This window comes from Cebus imitator, unplaced genomic scaffold (genome assembly GCF_001604975.1).
Source record: "Cebus imitator isolate Cc_AM_T3 unplaced genomic scaffold, Cebus_imitator-1.0 Scaffold70, whole genome shotgun sequence".
Classification (NCBI taxonomy): Eukaryota; Metazoa; Chordata; class Mammalia; order Primates; family Cebidae; genus Cebus; species Cebus imitator.
In genome coordinates this window covers 7,339,658-7,359,187 of record NW_016107385.1, presented here as the reverse complement: position 1 = coordinate 7,359,187, position 19,530 = coordinate 7,339,658, and the positions used below count along the sequence as shown (strand labels likewise).

The 19,530-nt window shown below is 40.9% G+C and overlaps 1 protein-coding gene across 1 annotated transcript in view; it reads left to right on the top strand.

The window, feature by feature from the left end:
* Positions 1-16,464: 16,464 nt before the first annotated feature.
* The window catches only part of TMEM260 (transmembrane protein 260), a 74,634-nt gene continuing 71,568 nt past the window's right edge, over positions 16,465-19,530 (top strand). Inside the window, exon 1 of the mRNA XM_037739475.1 lies at positions 16,465-16,751. Within this exon, the coding sequence (XP_037595403.1) occupies positions 16,592-16,751 (160 nt within the window). The 5' untranslated portion in view covers positions 16,465-16,591. The remainder of the gene's footprint in view (positions 16,752-19,530) is intronic.

Genomic DNA, 19,530 nt, shown 5'->3' with positions numbered 1-19,530 from the left:
ATTATGAAGTAAGAATTAGAATAGTGAAGAATAAGAAGTAACTAGAAATCATAAAAGTGAAAAATACAGCTGATTATTATACCACTAAAAAATTCATTAGCTAGGCTAGCTGATTTATAACTGTTTACAACTGAAAAGACAATAAGCACATTGGAAGAAAGAACTAAGTCTCTCAAAATATAGCTCAGAGAGATAAGAAATACATAACATATGCAGAAACAAGGAAAAACCCAGAGTTCCAGAGGAAAAGGAAAGACGGCATGATAGAGAAACAATCTTTGGAAAGATAATGGCTGACAATTTTCCAAAACTAAAAGAAGACTTGAATCTTCAAATTAAAAAGAACATATGAGTACCAAACAGGATAAATTAGAGAAAAAAATCTATGCTCAGATACATTACAGAAAATTTTAAAACAATAAAGACAAAGTGGAAAAAAAAATCCTAAAAGCTGCCACAGAGAAAAGGCAAAATAGCTAAGGGAATGACAATTTGATTGATAACAGATTTCTCATCAATAGATTCCACGGGGAAAATAAACTAGAGTGAAGAAAAAGTCCTGAGGGGCAGGGCACGGTGGCTCACGTCACGCCTGTAATTCCAGGATTTTGGGAGGCTGAGGCAGGTGAATCACCTGAGGTCAGGAGTTTAAGACCAGCCTGGCCAACATGGTGAAACCCCACCCCTACTATGGTGGGCACCTGTAATCTCAGTTACGCAGGAGGCTGAGGCAGGAGAATCACTTGAGCCCGGGAGGCAGAGGTTGTAGTGAGCCAAGATGGCGCCACTGCACTCCAGCCTAGGCAACAGAAGAAGACTCTGTCTCAAAGAAATGAAAAGCACTTAGGAGGAAAATAATGAATCTAAAATTCTATACCCAGCTAAATCATTAAAAATCAAAAATCAAGATAAAGAAGAAACAGGTTCAGACATAGAGAGATTCAGAAGCTACTAAAGGATATATTTCAGAAAAAAAGAAAAATGAGCCCAGAAGGAAGTGGCAGATAAAATAAAAGTAAATCAAAAAATTGCCTGGAAAAGCAAAAGCATCTATATTTAAATATGAATATTATACTGTATTTAATTTTGTTTTTCTTCATTTCCACTAGCGTTACCCTGAATAGGATCAAAGTCAGCTCTCAGATAACTAGGATGGTTATTTCTAACCACTTTCCACGCCTCTGTTGTTACCTACCTCTTCTCCACTCTGTAGCCACAGTGAACTTTCTGAAATGCAAATCATATAACCCTTTCAAAGTTTCCTAATGTTTTTGAGGATAAAGCTTCCAGAATAATATCTGACAAGATAAGTTTTGTTTTGAGTGTCATTTTTTGCTGCTCTAGGTATTTTTCCTTCCCCCATCCCAAGAAAGTAGTCAGATTTTTGTGTTTTCCTGGGATCTGTGTTAAAGAACTAAAAGGAGAGATTACAGGAAGAAGATAACTCGTGTCCTAGATTTTCTCTGTGACATTTGGGCTCATGGATGTTAGCTTGTCCCAGAGAAGGAAAGGAAGGGGTCAAGAGCTGGGTGTTTAAGAGAGACCGAATTAGACAAACTAGAGGGCTGAGAGATAAAAGATGGGTTTCTAGAAGGTTTTCAATGAGTTGGAGACCCGGAGTCACTTGTTAGTAACACTTCAGACTAAGGACTGATGGAGGATGTTGGAGTGGATTAATGGGGACTAGGACAAGGCTATCCCTTTGGTATCCGGGGGGGAAATCTCTGCATGCCCAAATTGGGCACTGGTGTTGCTTGCACCTGCTTTTGAGAGACCGTGTGAACATGGATGATGAGCACATCAGCATAGGTCACTGTGCAGATTAAACCCTGAAAGCTGTGGCTGTGTAAGCTCCCAAGACTGGCATATGACCCTTGTGGGGTGGGGCTGGAGTAGAAAGAAGCCCCAATAATGACTGAGTGAATATTCTGATAACTGAGTGGGACACGGATTCAAAACAGATTAAATTTGGCTTATTAAAGTCCATATGCCCTTGTGGTGTGAATTAAAATGCCTGTCTCTTCTGCCTGGGTTACTGTCTCTGCATAATGTGTCCTCTCACACCCTCAGCATCACCCTCAACTGCCTACCCTGCCCTGTCCTCGGCACACAGGCCCACAGACCTATTGGCTTTAGTGCACCATTCCTCTTTAACTCTAGGTCTTCGTGTGTGCTACCCTTTCCCTTCTTCCCCTAGCAGCCCTTACCTGGTGAACTCCTGTTCTACTTCAAGTCTCAGCTTCGTTGAATCCACCTGTGCTCCTATAACACCCTGCAATTTCCCAGTTATACCCTTTTTTTTATACAATGTTGTCATTGCCAGATTGCTTATTATATCTCCCGCTGGCCTGTGAGCTCTGGGAGGACAGAAATAATTCATGCCATACTTATAATTATGTTTATCAGTGCACAGAGCCTGGCACACAGTACACTCAACTGACATTTTAAAGTGAATAATGGTAATAATAACCCACATTTGTTGAGTGCTTACTCTGTGCCAGGCTGGGTGTTAAACTCTGAATCTAGATTATTTTTATTTAATTCTCATGATGTCTCCATTTAATAGATGGGGGAAAATAAGGTAAGTGAAGTAACTTGTCCAACTAGCAAGTGATGCAGATGGGATTTGAACTCGAAGTCTAACTCCAAAGCCCATAAATGTAACTATCATCCTACAGTCATGAAAGGAGCATAGCTCCTGGTAGGCCAGGTGCCTCCAGGCTGCTGGGCTCTAGCAAGAGTGGCATTCTGAGGAGAGAATGATCTTTTCACTAATGACAGCTTCCTGGACCCCATGTGTGCTGCCCGCTCCTTCCCTGTTCCCACCCCTGCTGCTCTTGCGATCTTCCCCCACTTCTATAAACATGTGTGCTTCATGTACTTCTCTTGTGTCTAAGACGTTGCTTTCCAAGGTGAAGTCTCTAGAACTGAAGTCTCTAAACCTGTCTTTATTCTTGTACACAGGAAAGAAAATTCTCATGTGTCTCTTCAGTAGTATATTTGCATCTCAGTAACATTTGCAGTATGGACCCCTGGATTACCTCCACTGATTTATAATCCGCTTATTCCAGATATTCTGAGCCCAACCTCATGGTTCAACAGAATAACATACTCAACGTGAGGTATAACCACAGAGAAATAAAGCCCTTTTACTGAGTTTTTGGAAAAATAAAACATGAGGAATAGCCTTACCTGCTCAGTTTGCCGTTCCCCTTCCAATGCCTGATAGAAGTCTTGCATGTTCAGACTTTCTTCATGTCAGCGTATCTCTGGTTTAATGTGGACTTGCTCTTGATATCCTTCCAAGATGAGGACTCAACGGTTGGCATCTCACCTTTCCCACCTGAGAAGATACAAACAGTAGGGTCCAATCTATGGCATCATCTCATATACATGATATAATGCCTGTCCCAGAAGCTTTGGTGTATGTGAGTCTCCAACCTACTGAAGTACTTTCCTCTCCCTACTGCATTTGCATTCCCATTCTTATTGGCACTCTCACTATTCAGAGAAAAGCCAGTTTCCCACTGGGCTCTGTTATGCGGGAAGTAAAGGACTTTTCCCTCACTTATTCACTCCTAAGACCTGGGCAAATGGAAAATGATCTACCTTACTTTAGGAAGAGAAATTTAACTATGGCACTCTTCCCAGGGGCTATGAAAACACTAACTTGTGTTTTGACTCTTGAAACATTTTAGAGTCAGTATTTGCCTTCTTCTAAATCCCAACAGCTAGTGTGGCTCTTTTCTAAAGGGGTAGGAAAGTATTAGTCTCAGAAAATCCTTAAAATACAGTCTAACACCTATTATGCTTTTTTCTCTTCCCAACTTCCAAGATTAGGTAATCACAAGCAGACTGACACTTCTGGAGACAACATTTCCAACTTTAGTGTTTAGTATGGCTGAATGATTCTAATCCTAAGAATTCCAGGTCAGTGAGAAGGAGAGAACATTAGCATACAGCAACATTAACTGGCCACTGGGGTCCTGGATTATTGATGTTCAAAGAGCACCATCCAGGAACTCCATTGCTATATGCATTGAGGCCACTGCATAGCCTATAGTAGGCAAACTTTAATTATGTGTGGAATTGCCATTTGCATGCATATGCATGAAACTATTCATTTTATCAACTACTTTAAACTAATCAAGATGTTATACACCTATCCCTTGATTATTTTTCTTCACATCTTGACAGCATCAATGCAGGAAACATGAGACAGAAGAACATGTAATAGACCAGGAGCCAAGTAACAGATCATTAACCACGTCTGTAATCCAGAGCACATAAATCTTGTTATATGGAAGGTCCTTTATTCTACTAACTAAATACCTTGATGATGTTGAGTCATCAAGGGTAATTTAGAGATAGCTTACCCTAAGGTAAGCTAACATGCGGTGTACTGTGAAAGGGAGGAGAAAAGAGAGTTTGCAAGGGCAAATTTGGGAGAAGAAATCAGGAGGAGAGTGAGCAGGAACCTGGGAAGATGGTTGATGGTTGAACACTCTTCTTTCCCATTCTCTTAGAAATAAGCTTGTTTGGAACCAGTGGGTTTCTCTGGTAACTGAAGAAAGGACTGAGTTTGAGCTAATGCAGAATAATTGAGGAGCTAGAGATAAATGGAACAAGGCAGCAAGATTTCCTAGAAATATTGGGATGGGGTTTGGACTTGTACAGACCACAGAATTGAAGTTTTATCCAAGGCTAAGTCTCCAGGGAGCATGGAGCTTCCCAGTTCATGTCCTGGTTGCAAATGGATAGTTTGTCTGTCTGATATATTTTCAGTTCTAGCTAATTATCTTTGAAATGAAAGTAGAAAAGTATCAGTTTTACTAGCCCTGTTTTCAAATAATATCCTATAGAATTTCTTCTAAATGTTAGATAACAGTTAATATTTATTGTGACTCACAGTGAGTCAAGTTCTGTTCTTTTTTGTTATTTTACTAAATCTTCACACAAAATTTAAGAGGATGACACTGTCATAATTTTCAGTTTTCAGATGAGTCATATGAGGGCCAGGTAATTTAGTGACTTTCAAGATCACCATGATAATGAGTAGAGCCAGGATTTGAACACAGGCTGCTCCTTGAATGACCAGGAAAATGCTTAATATTTTATAAGTTCCATAATGACCTTCTAAATTACCATTTATAATTATATACCTCTTACATTTCCTTTGTCATTTGGTTTATATCTTGGGTCTGGGTTAGGAGAGACTTTCCTTAGGGTGGGGGCTTTAGATGTAATCTTTTTTGAAAGCAGGTAGCAAGTTGGATATCCTCTCTGTGTTCCTTCTGCAGTCAATCTTCAAATCATTCCCTGTACTTACTATGTTCTAAGTACTGTGCTAGATACTTGAATACATTCACAGTCTAGTATTCAATATTCATTTTCCATCTGATAGATTTTATCATTTTCTTGTTAAATGTAAAAAACTTTATTCTTTGAACTTCAAATAGAACAAAAAGATTTTGAAAATAACACAAACCTTCTTAAACTCTAATTTAATAACTCAAATATTAAGTGCATCAGATTTTGAAATAGTATTACCTTCATATTTGTTAGAAGACTCTTCAGTGTTGAGGCCAAACACTATTTATTTTCCAAACTGCATATTGAGTTAATGATATGAATTTTCCCACCATCCTGATTGACGTATGATTTTTTCCCCTTCAGGCAGAAAAAATTATTTGCCCCATATATATATATATATATATTTTTTTTTTTTTTTGAGATGAAGTTTCGCTCTTGTTGCCCAGGCTGGAGTGCAATGGCACGATCTCAGCTCACCGCAACCTCCGCCTCCTGGGTTCAGGCAATTCTCCTGCCTCAGCCGCCTGAGTAGCTGGGATTACAGGCACGCGCCACCATGCCCAGCTGATTTTTTGTATTTTTAGTAAAGACCGGGTTTCACCGTGTTGACCAGGATGGTCTCGATCTCTTGACCTCGTGATCCACCTGCCTTGGCCTCCCAAAGTGCTGGGATTACAGGCGTGAGCCACCGCGCCCGGCTGCCCCATATATTTTTTATTTCTGTATCATGGGTCTTGTTGGGGGATGTATAGATTAAAGATAGCTGCAAATTCTTTACTGCTCCCTTTGAGAGGTAAAGTCAAATTCCCCTCCCCTTGAATCTGGGCTAGCCTTACAGACTTGCCTGATCAACAGAATACAGCGGAAGCAACATTCTGGGCCTTCTAAGCCTAAGACATAAAAGCCTTGCAGCTTCTGCCTAGGCCTCTTATAAGCCTCTGAAAACTTTGAGGTGCCGGGTAATTAGTTTAGCTACTCTGAGACTGCAATGCTGGAGAATCCACATAGGACCACAGATCAAAAGTCTCAGCTGAGTCCAGCATTCCAGCCATCCCCACCAAGCCATCAGGCATATAATAAAGGCATCTTGGATTTTTCAGACTGGCCTATCTGCCAGCTGAATACCACCAAGTGACCTCAGTCAGCGCTGCTATATGAAACAGAAGATCTCCTAGCTGAGCCCTGTATGCAGTTTGGACCCATACAACTCTCAGATATAGCAAATGGTTGTTATGTGCCACTATGGGGCTAGTTTTAACATGATAACAGATAACTGGAAAAAAGATTTTTGAAATACTTTATGAACATTTAATTTCTCTAATGTAGAGAAAATCATATTTAGACATTGAAATAGAATGATTAAATAAGAGGATTTTTAAATGTAATTTGAACAGGAGAAAACTCATTTAGAGCAAACATTTTTGTAGTTCCTACTGTTTCATGTTCTTCACATGCATTATAATGTCTAATTCAAAAGAGATATAATTTGGCTTTTTTCCTTCTCATTTGCTTCTTTACAAATATTTTACTTTTTCTTTTGAGATGGAGTCTCACTCTGTCACCCAGGCTGGAGTGCAGTGGTATAATCTTGACTTACTGTAACCTCCGCCTTTCAGGTTCAAGTGATTCTCCTCAGCCTCCTGAGTAGCTGGAATTACAAGCACGAGCCACCGTGCCCAGCTAATTTTTGTATTTTTAATTGAGATGGTTTTTCACTGTATTGGCCAGGCTGGTCTTGAATTCCTGACAGATTCTCAAAGTGTTGGGATTACAGGCGTGAGCCACTGGCACCTGGCCATGCTATTCTTTATCAAAGTAATGCAATGCACATGGCAAAACAGAAGAATACAGAGCAACTTATAAGGTAAGTAATATCTCCCAACTTTCTTTGCCTCTCCTCTTTTCTCAGGCGCAACCACTTCTAACTTTTCATGGCTTTAGTTCTACTCATGATTACCTCCCTAAACCATAGACCTCTAGTGCCTCTAGTGCTATCTCTCTTGATTTATCAATATAAGACATTATTTTTTAGGCTGGGCACAGTGGCTCACACCTATAATCCCAGCACTTTGGGAGGCCGAGGCGGGCAGATCACTTGAGGTCAGGAGTTTCACCAGACCACATGGTAAAACCCCATCTCTGCTAAAAACACAAAAACAAACAAACAACAACAAAAAACATTAGCCAGGCATGGTGGTGCATACCTGTAGTTCCAGCTACTCGGGAGGCTGAGGTAGGAGAATCACTTAAATCCCGGAGGTGGAGGTTGCAGTGAGCCAACACAGTGCTACTGCACTCCAGCCTGGGTGACAGAGCAAGATTCTGTCTCAAAAAAAAAAAAAGGCATTATTTATTGAGTCCCCAGTGCCGGAGTTCATTACCACTATCTTCACCTTCACTCCTAATTTTCATAGTTGTTATTTTGACTTTCTAATTGTATCGTTTTGTGCCTTTAACTAATATTTCTTTTTATGTGATGTCTTGGAGTTTTGTTTAGAAAAAAAAAATGGGTTAGGCCGGGCGCGGTGGCTCAAGCCTGTAATCCCAGCACTTTGGGAGGCCGAGGCGGGTGGATCACGAGGTCAAGAGATCGAGACCATCCTGGTCAACATGGTGAAACCCCGTCTCTACTAAAAATACAAAAAATTAGCTGGGCATGGAGGTGCGTGCCTGTAATCCCAGCTACTCAGGAGGCTGAGGCAGGAGAATTGCCTGAACCCAGGAGGCGGAGGTTGCGGTGAGCCGAGATCGCGCCATTGCACTCCAGCCTGGGTAACAAGAGTGAAACTCCGTCTCAAAAAAAAAAAGAAAAAAAGAAAAAAAATGGGTTTACTAAAATGATGAAGATTACTGACAAATATCAGACTGTAAAACTGAGTCTTTTTTTTATTCGCCAAGTTCTAGAAGAAAATTCTCAAAGTTTATGTCTGAAAAGTAAATTGGTTTTAGGAGAGAGTTTAATACTCAATTACATTAGATCACCACAAGGAATTTTGAAAGACAATTTACTTTCATGCTGGAATCTACTTTCTTTGCGTAGAAAACACTTCCACATAATCACTTACATTAAATGGCACTAAAAAGATGCGGGAAAATTCATGAGTTATTTCATGTCAACTCAGGATAATATTCTGGTTAGTGTTCATTACAGGCTGGGCATAGTGCTTCATGTCTGTAAGCCCAGCACTTTGGGAGGCCAAGGTGAGTGGATCGCCTGAGCTCAGGAGTCTGAGACCAGCCTGGACAACATGGCAAAATCCTGTCTCTACAAAAAAATACAAAATTTAGCTGAGTATGGTGGCACATGTCTGTAGTCCTAGCTACTGGGGAGGCTGAGGTGGGAGGATCGCTTGACCGTGGGGGAGCTAAGGTGGCATGAGCCATTATCATGCCACTGCACTCCAGCCTGGGTGACAGAGCAAGACTCTGCCTCAAAAAAGAAAAGTATTCATTACAAAACTCTCCATTAGATAACTTCAGAATCTTCCTTCACAGCTATTTTGAAAAATAAATGATATATAGATTTTTTAAAAGTACATAAAGCATTTTTAAATGTTTTAAAGAATGATTATAAAGAATATACCCATGTGACCACTACCCAGGACGAGAACAGAAATATTGACAGCACCCCAAAGCCCGTGTGTACCCCTCTCCAATCGCAGCTCCCACTCACCCCCGAGATACCGTTAATCCAACACCTGCAATCTTGATTTTATGTTCTTCATAGTTTTAAACACTATGGAGATACATGTTGAGAGATATATGATATGTATAATTTTTCAATGTATATCTATTGTTTTGAAAAACTGTATATTGTTTAGATACACATTGTATATATATAATATATACTATAAAATATATTATATGCTATATATATACACAGTATATATCTAAACAATATTATTTAGATATATATAGCATATATAGTAACATATAACAACAATATTGTTATAACAATAACATACAGCATATATTGTTACAAGAATAACAATATTGTTTAGATATATATTGTGTATATACAGCATATATATTATATAAACACAATGTATATCTAAACAATATAGTTTAGTTTCACTATGGCCCATGTCTGTAATCCCAGCACTTTGGGAGGCTGAGGTGAGTGGATCATCTGAGGTCAGGAGTTGGATCAGCCTGGCCAACATGGTGAAACCCCGTCTCTACTAAAAATACAAAAAATTAGCCAGGCGTGGTGGTGCACACCTGTAATCCCAGCTACTTGGGAGGCTGAGGCAGGAGAATCACTTGAACCCAGGAGACGAGGTTGCAGTGAGCTGAGACCATGCCATTGCACTCCAGCCTGGGCAACAAGAGTGAAACTCCATCTCAAAAATAAACAAACAAACAAATAAATAAATAGAATAATTTCATATGTGTTGTATCATAACGTCTTCCTTTTGCCCAACATTTTGTTTGTGAGAATCATCCAGATTGTTCCATGATTTGTTCATTCTCTTTGTTGTATACTATTTCACTGTATGCATATGAGAGGATTTATTTGTCTATTCTGCTGTTGATGGATGTGTGAGGTTGTTCCTGTTGGGGGCCATTATGAACCACACTGCTATGGACCTCCTAGCTTCTCTGGGTATAAACCTGGGGTAGAATTACTGGGTGGTAGACTCTAAACACCTTTGACTCTACTACAAATGTGTGTTTCCCAAGTGGTTGGAGGTAGATTCCAGTTGGTTATACTCCCGGTAACATTTCTATTGCTCCACACACTTACCAACATCATATAGAGTTAAAATTTTAATTTTTGCAAACCTAGTAGGTGTGCAGTATTTCATTGTGGTTTACATTTGTATTTCTCTTATTATTAATAAAGTTAATGATGTATACAAACCTTCACTTACAATTAATTCCAAGTAAAATTATATGAATATCTTTACACATTTTTATACACATAGATAAACTGACCTCTAAAATGTTATACCAAATTCCTTTATCACCAATACCCCATACTTGTTAAACACCTTTGACAATTGGAAAGGTGGAAATGGCCTTCTTTTATTTTTATTTCAAATTCTTTTGGTTACTAATACATTTAAATGTTTAAAATTACTTTTCTGAGGCATTTGACAGGGATATTTGTATCTCTTGTATTTTCCTATCATAGATGGATTACTAGATAGTATTCTAGGTATCTGATTTCTAGTCTAAAATTTCTAACCTTAAATTTCACGATATTAGAAATATTAAGACATTGACTTTATATTAAGTCAGATGTGGGAGGATTAGACTTCTAAGTTGTAATTTTTAGTGAATTTCAGTACAATAATGTTTGTGAAGCTACTCTGCACGCTCAGCAAGAATAAAACAAAGAGGAGTGACTTTTGCCTTCAGAAAGATAAAACAGGCACATTTTTGGAATTCTTGCTAAGTGCAACTAAATACCCTGGACATTATATATAAAACAAAGATAACGAGACTTTGAAAGGTAAAGAAAAAAAGGCAGATGAGACAGGAGCTCTGAAATCTGAAGAACAACCCAGTGGTGAGCTCCCTGGGCTTCTTTTTGCCTCTTATATTGCAGATTGGTTACTAAAGAGCTGGCAACCCAGAAATGCCAATGGCCACAGACCAAAAAAAAAAAAAAAAAAAAAAAAAAAAAAAAAAAAAAAAAAAGCCCCAACAAAAAGCCTTCTCTCTCTAGCTAAAAGACCAAGAAAGGGGCAAGACAGATATGTTTAGAAAATAGCCACCCTACTGTAGCCAAAACCAAAGAATAAACCATGAGAAAGGAATGGACAGCCCAGCCTTCTCCCCTCTCCAGGTGCCTCCACATACTACCAGAGTCATGGCAAAGAAGGCAGAGGAAGAAGCCAGAACTTTCATTCTCGTTGGGTGATAATGAGATCACTCTTCTCCATGGCGGCAGTGGAGACCACATGGGGATCCCAGACTTTCACCTCTGCCCAAAATAATGAGGTACCCCTCTCCCTCCCTTCTGGGGCAGTATCAGAGGGAGCCTAGTGAGAGTCAGGACTTTTACCACTGTCCAAAAAAAAGGGGGCCATCTCCCTACCCCCATAACCATGTGGCGCCAGTGGAAAGCACGAGTGGAACTCCTTCTCCTCGCAGCAGGGAGGCAGCAGTACAGGTCTTGTGGGTAGCTGGAATGCCCACCTCTGCTCAGCAATAACGAGGAGCCACTTCCTTGGTTTCAACAGAAGCTAGATGCTGGCCATAAATCCCAGGAAGACTCCCAGAGTCAAATTGAGGGTACCATAAGGCCACAGATCTATGTATTTGCTTTCCATCAATCTGATGTTCTAGATCTAATTCATGTGTTCCCTGGCCTCTGTGATGTTCTTTGAATGTGTCAACTTGACTTAACTACATTCCTCAGTTTTTCAATCAAACACGAATCGTGGTGTTGCTATGATGGTATTTTGTAGATAAGACTAAAGCTCATAATCAGTTGACTTTTTTCCCAAGCAGAGTCTCGTTCCTTCACCCAGGCTGGAGTGCAGTGGTGCGATCTTGGCTTACTGCAGCCTCCGCCTCCCAGGTTCAAGCGATTCTTGTGCCTCAGCCTTGTGAGTAGCTGGGATTATAGGCATGGGCCACCACAGCTGGCTAATTTTTTTTTTTTTTTTTTTTTTTTTTTTTTTTTTTTTTTTTGTATTTTTAGTAGAGATGGGGTTTCCCCAGGCTGGTCTCGAACTCCTAGTCTCAAGTGATTCTCCCACCTCAGCCTCCCAAAGTGCTGGATTTGGAGGTGTGAGCCACCATGACCGGCCTCTGTTGATTTTAGAACAGTGAGATTATCATAGTTAATCTGGTAGGTCTGATTCAATCAGTTGAAAGGCCTTAAGCAGGGGTGTGGGTCCCCCGTTGACAAAAAACTGGTAGCAGTAGGCAGCAGCTTTCTGCCATGCCCAAGAGTTCCTGTCTTCCCTCCTGATAGCTTGTGCTATGTGCTTCAGAGTTACTTAGCCAGCCCTCACAATTATGTAAGACAATTCCTTGCAATAAATTGTATCATACAGATCTCCTACTAGTTCTGTTTCTCTGGATGAATCCTAAATTATTTACATATTTTTTTACTTTATGGTTTGTATTATAGTGACTAAGCCATCATAGAATGATGTAGAGCATAAACAGGAAGTCAGTACTCCTTGTGTGTCTTATTGGTCTGCCTCAGGGTCAAGTCCAACAGTTGTGTGTTTACAAATCATGTGTAAAGAGAGACATCATGAGGTCTCTCTCTTTATCTCTAACATTTTCTCTCTTCAATCCTTCTCTTCTGTCCTCCTTGATTCTATCCTCTCCAATAAGCTGTACATCGTTACTTCATCACTCACTCTCTCCAAATCCTCCCTTGAGTTACAAACAAAACAAGATACTCAAAATTTTCATTTGACCCTTCAATCCCTGTGAATTTTCATGCTATTTCCCTCTTTCCCTTCACTGCCAAACTTTTTGCAAATGTATTCTATTTTCATGTCTTCCATTTGCTCACTTCTTAGTCCACTGGTACCTCGTTTTCATATCTACTACTCTACTGAAGCTGACCTCTTAAACTTTCAAGGTTCAAATACCTCCAGGCCACCCAATCCATGCAGAGCCCACTAGTTGCCCCTCAATATCCATTCTCCCCTTTTTCCTTTGTAATAGAATTCTGGGCAAGCTGTCTAGCTGAAAAGTCCATTTCCCAGCATCCTTTACCCCTAGGAATGACCTGTTACTCCATTTTGGCCAATTAGATGTAGCATAATTGTGGAATAGCCTGAAAGGGGCTGTTTCAGCACCTTTTTTTTTTTTTTTTTTTTTTTAGGCTGGAGCAGGCCTTTCTCTTCCCGTCCTTTCTTTTTCTTCCTCAAGAACAGATGTAATATCTGGAGCATTAGCAGCCACCTTGGATCAGTAGATGACCTTGAGGATGTAAGCTGAGTGGGATGGTGCAGAAAGATATGAGGACTTCAGCTTTGTCCTTAGTGGAATCAGGGAGTTGCATAGCCAGTATTAGACTGTTTTCCTCCAGACTTCTGACTTCTTTTACATAGGAGAATAATTGTTTTAATGTTTAAGCCACTGTAGCAGGATCTGTCACTAGTAGCTAAATACAATCCCTAACGGATACACCGATGATCTCTGATTGTTCATGCATTCATTTATTACATAAATATTTGTTTAGCACTCATTTTGTGTCAGGTATAAGTTTAAATATGGTAGAAATTAGACAAAATCCATCAGGTTTGAAAGGCTATTTAGACATAGAAATGGAGAGGTCGGGGCAGTTGGGTTAAGAAACAAACAAAAAATCTGTTGCTTAAGAGAGGCAGAGGAGGTGTAGTTTTTAGATATATTGCCCCATAGTTTGTTTTTTTTTTTTTTTTGACGAACATTTGCTCTTCTCACCCAGGCTGGAGTGCAATGGCGCCATCTTGGCTCACTGCAACCTCCGTCTCTCAGGTTCAAGTGATTCTCCTGCCTCAGCCTCCCCAGTAGCTGGGATTACAGGCATCCACCACAACATCCAGCCAATTTTTGTATTTTTAGTAGAGACAGGGTCTCAGCATGTTGGCCAGGCTGGTCTTGAACTCCTGACCTCAAGTAATCCACCCGCCTTGGCCTCCCAAAGTGCTGGAATTACAGGCATGAGCCACCACGCCCAGCCCATAATTACTTTTTAAAGCTTCAATATTATCATCTTCGTAAAGGAGATAGAAAGAGAGAAAAGTGTAGAACAGCCCAGGAGCACTCCAGCATTTGGAGGACGGACAGAAGCAGAGCCAGGGCAGGAAGGCCACTGATCAAAGAAAAACCAAAGAGGGTGCTATCATTGAAGCCCAGAAAAGAAAATACTTCCGGAGGAGGGAATAGTCAGATGCTTACTGAGAGGTAGGATCAGCCACAGAGAACTGGCAGTCCTTAATCTTCAAAGGAAAACAACCGTGAAGCTAATGAAGCTTAGGTTTCACAGTTTCTCTCTAGCCCAGACATTTTCCAATATCTTGTGCTTAATTCTGTATCTGCAGTTTTATATCAGTTTGCTTACAGACAATTCTCCAAGTTTTATACATTTGAGCGTCATAAAATCTAGATGTGCCCGTCTTCATTGCCCTTTGCCTCTCTGTGAACATCCTGACCACGTGTACTTCATTGACTTTGCTTTTTTAGTTTCTAGTGACACCTCGTTCTCTTCCACTGCTCTCTCCTCTTCTCCAGCCATTCCCTAAATGAGAATATGGTCTGATGTTAGACCTCAACCTTGTTCTCTCTACACTATCCCTTTATCAAGTAAATCATTTATATCATCCTTATATGAACAACTCCCAAATTTGTGTTTCCAGCACTGAGCTCTACCTCCCAAACATAGACAAAGAAGTATTCCCCTTCAAAATAAAAACATTTTAAATAAAACTCATAAGCAAAAGAGGAAATGCATAAAAACAGAAGATAGGCTTGATCCAGTCGGTGTTACCCACTGGTATGTTCTTTCAGCAAAGAAATAAGAGGCAGCCTTAGTTATCTAGTGCTGATAACTAACAAATTTCCCCGCATTTATCAACTTAAAACAATTTAAAACTTATTATCTCGCAGTTTCTAGAGGACAGCAGTCTGGATGAGGCTTAGTTAGGTTCTTGGCTTCCGGGTCATTCACAGGGTGCAATTAACGTCTTGACAGGAGTTCTAGTTAACTCAAGGCTCGTATGGGGGAGGGACCCACACCCACTCACACGGTGCTGCCTGGATGCAGTTCCTCAAAGGTTGTTGGACTGCAGGCCTCAGGTTCTTGCCAGCTGTTGGCTAGCGCAGCTGTCAGCTTCTCGCCACGTGGACATTTCCACAGGGCAGCTGACACCATGGTCGGTGGCTTCATCAGAGAGAACAAGTGAGAGGACAAGAGGGAGTGCCAGCAAGATGAAAGTTAGTCTTTTATAACCTAATCTTGAAAGTACCATCCATCACTTTTGCCTTATTCTGTTGATAGAAGCGAATCTTTAGGTTAAGCTCCTCACATTAGGGGTGCAGATTGTACAGGAAGTGAGTGAGGAGGCAGGGATATCTGGGAAGCCATTTTAGAAGCACTCTACTGCTCAGCCTCTGTCCTCCAGGAGCTCACAGTATTGCTGACAAAGTGCCGGGAAAAGACTGGAAATTATATAAGTACCTGGAAAAGACTAAGGTGTGCTGGCCCCATGACTGTCACGGTAGGTATTTGTTACTCTATGTTTTAGTCACTGTGTCCTTATCAAATTGCATGTAACACTTTTGAGATTGTCACTGGTTTTCAGTGTGTCTTTGAGATATATTCTATGGGGGCTGCCCTCCTCCCATCCCACTCCAGAATAACTGCTTTAATAACATAAAATATAAGCTTAAATATAAAATATAAGCTTAAAAAACGTGTTAACTGCGCCGTTATGTGATTATCCTATGTTAATAGGACCTGATTCTTTTTTTGCGTTACAGCTCATTGTAAAGTATGGTGATTCCATTTCGTTCCCACTTTGTTGTGTTGAAAGCTCCAGGAAAACACCCCTGCTCATTAAACTAGGAGACACCTTTATCAAAGTATGAGTTATTTGCATGAATACAGGGACTCAAATTTCCCAACTCATCTACAGAGTTTTCATCATGCTATGGAAGAAAAACAAATTTGACACACTAGCATATTCTAATCTCTCTAAAAATACTCCGTGATTTAATAAGTAGCACACAGACTTATTGTAATTAATCATAGTAACGTAGTAAATCGTAATAAATACATAATTGCGATTAACGTATTTATTGGCTTACTTTGCACATACAGTAAATACAGCACCCTTTGTGTTAGCACAGGTAGGGGCTCCTGACTGATCCCTTTTGTGCAGTTCCACCCCGCACCGTAGGGGGCAGGAGCAGCCCTTCCTCGCTCGGATTTTCCAAGCTGCTTTGGTCTGTGTCAGACCCAACCAAGTCAGTATGAAAGGGGGGAACAGCCATGGAGACAGTAGGCCTGTGGCCAGGCTTGCTTTTTAAAGGGAGCGCTCTCCCAGTGATTAGGGACCTTAAAGCAAATTATAAGTAGTTGAACGCCAATGCGTGGTGCACTGCGGGAAAGCTCTCAGGGCCTCGCTCAAACGCGACCTGGCATTTTCTCCTCCCCGCGCTCAGGCGGAGAAAGGTGCGGTCCGACCCGCGGAGGCTCGACCCGGAAGCCGCCGCCGCTGCCCGACAGGCTGAAGTTGCCTCTCGGCTCCTGAGCTTCGTGTAGCACCGAGTCCTTGGGCCGGCGGCGTTCTCCTCCCTCGGTCGCCACTGGCCCATGAGTCCCCATGGCGACGGCAGGGGTCAGGCCCAGGAGCGGGCAGTCCGAGTGGGGCCGCGGCGCTCCGGAGGCCTCCGCGGCGGCTTGGCAGTGTTCGCCGCCGTGGCCGCCGTGTTCACGCTCACGCTGCCCCGCTCGGTGCCGGGGGGAGACTCGGGTAAAGTACTAGTAGGGTTACCCCTCCTGCCCCTCTGCTGTGGTCCCAGAACGGGCAGGGGCCGTGTCTGGCCTCCGCACTTAGCATTCGCTCTGGGCCTCCATCCGCCCGCCTGTGCACAGCCCAGTATTGTGTGTTCCTGAGCCCGCTTCTGTTTCTCTCCCTGTTTCCATCTCGTTTCTTTAGTTCTCAGGCTTTCGAGATGGGGCTTAACGACCTTTCCACTTCCCCCTGTGTTTTTTCCTGGTCCTGAGTATTTCCTTTGTATTCTTTTTGAGTCCACAAATACTACTCACCGAGTCCTTATTATGTTTCAGACGAAGGAACAGTAGTGGTGAACAGATACTGCGAGCGTACCAGTGCGGTTAGACAGTACACAAGTTAATGAATAAACAACGTATTAACTGGTGATAAGTTATGGAGACAGTAGGCGGGAAATGTGATTGAGAGTGGGGTAAGGAGTGGGTCCTTCCGAAGGGCTGTTCAGGAAAGGCCTTTGAAGAGGTGATGTTTTAATTGAAGCCTGAGTATTGAGAAGGAACTAGCAATGCAGGATATTTGCAGGAGAACTCTTAACAAGGTGGAAGCCAGGTGCGGCTGTTTCTGTGAAAAAGAAAAGCATGACTCATTGACCATTAAATCACATTCTTATATATTTGAAGCAAGAAACAAGATCCAGATTTTGGTTTTGGATTTGACGATGCCATATCATGGCCAGTAATTTTGTCAGAAGGGTGCTGTAATTTCCGGTGGTGAACCTATGGACTGAAAAAGCAGTTTTTGGTGCTTGACCAGTTATCTCCAAGTGGAGCAGCTTAAACAGCAAACATTTATCATCTCCCGGTTCTGTAAGTCAGGAATCGGTGCTGCTTAAGCTAGATGGCAGTACTCAGAACAGGGTTGCTGTCATGGTGTGGGCTGGGGCTGCGGTCTTCTCAAGGCAAAATTTGGGGAGAAACGCATTCCATTTCTTTGCTATGTGTGTCTCCATAATTTAACTGACTTCTGTCAAGAAAAAGATGGAGGACACCTCTCTGTTGGACACCTCTGTCACTTTGCAACCTAATATTGTAAGTAATGTACCTCTTCCCTAGTTTATTCCTGGAAGTTTGTCAATAAACCCAACCCATATTCAATGGGGAGAGAATTACACAAGTGAGAATAACAGAAGTTGAGATCAGTGGATATCATCTTTAGGGCTGCCTACCACACTGAAGATCGTTGATGTTCCGTTTTCAAATTGTTACCTTTCTCCTTTCCGGTCCTGTTGCACAAATAGGGATAGTGTTTCATTCGTGTAGTAGGGAGTTTTTGTACCATATTTCCAAGATTTGTATTTCATAATGGAAGTAACTTTATAGTTGTGAGAGTTTTGATGCTGGAATACATTATTCAGAGGTTAGATAGTTCCGTTACTTGTAAAAAAATAAAAAAATTGAGTGTCAGCTACTTAGGGTTGGTTGAGCGTGAAGGTTAGGAGAGTAATAATCACTGACATTTATTGGGCACTTACTATGTGCCAGGCATTGTTCCAAGTGCTTTATATGGGTTGTTTGAATCCTCCCAGCTACCCTTAAAAGGAGGTGCAATTATTATTTTCCTTTTATAAATGAGAAAGCTAAGGCTAAGCTATGCCCAAAGTCATGCAGGTGGTAGTCAGGAAAGAACCCAAGTACATGGACTTTAGAATGTGCCCTCTTGACCTTTACTCTTTGCCAAAACATTTTATGAAATTCTTTTCTAAATCCACCATCACATATATAGTGATATTGAAAATCTATTTAAAATTATGATTGCCTTCCCCTTATTAATACTGTGTTTTTTCCCAAAAGAATAAAGTTGTATATTTACCTCGAGTTACCAAACTTTAGGTGCTTTAATTTGGTTTGATGTGAAATAATGGTTGCTTCTAATATTTTTATGTTCATTTTTGGGAATGATTAACTGTTTGCCAAGTATATGCCAATATGGAAAATTTGCTTAATCGTATATTTGATAAATGTTGAATGTATTATTCTTGAATGTTTATGAATTATATTTTCATCAGTAAACAGAATACATCTCAAAACCAATGTAAGTGTGGTTTTGCCAAAACTATTCTTTGTACCACTTGACACATAGTTCATTTACGGGCGGAGTGCCCATGGTGCTTTTACGGGCCCCACTAGTTTTGCACATGAGTTTATTTCAAAGATACTGTCTTTAACAGAATTGATGTGTGACAATCTAGTCTAATTACTATTGAGAAGTATGATTAAAAGGGAGCTGGTTTTTCTAAAGGTTAAGCACCTGCTGACAACTCTGGTCTTGCCTTGCAGACAACAGAGCTGTGGTTCTCAAACAGGAAGTACTTCAGAATTACTTGGGAAACTTGAGCCATAGTGTCAGTGAGTCCTAAGGAGTTTGGAAGTATGGGCAAGGAATCTTCACTTTTAAAAGGGAGATTAATTCTGATGCAGGCAGACACAACTCTGAGGAACCCTTTGTGTAAAGGGTTGGGAGAAAGTGAGGACTCAGGAACTTTTGAGGTTTTTTTTTGTTTTTGCCTATTTACTTCCTCTTTATCACGATCTAAGAGTAGTATTTCCCTTTAGATCTTTATCAAAGATACATTTAAAAGCTTTGAATGGGGGCATCATTTCTATTTCGATTTTAGTTTAACATTTGATGAGAATTGATGGAAGTTTGTCACGTTCTTTATGGCAGCAGAACTCCAGCAAATAACCACATACTGACTTTTCCATGGTAAGGAGAACTTAGAGAAAAATAGGCTATTTTT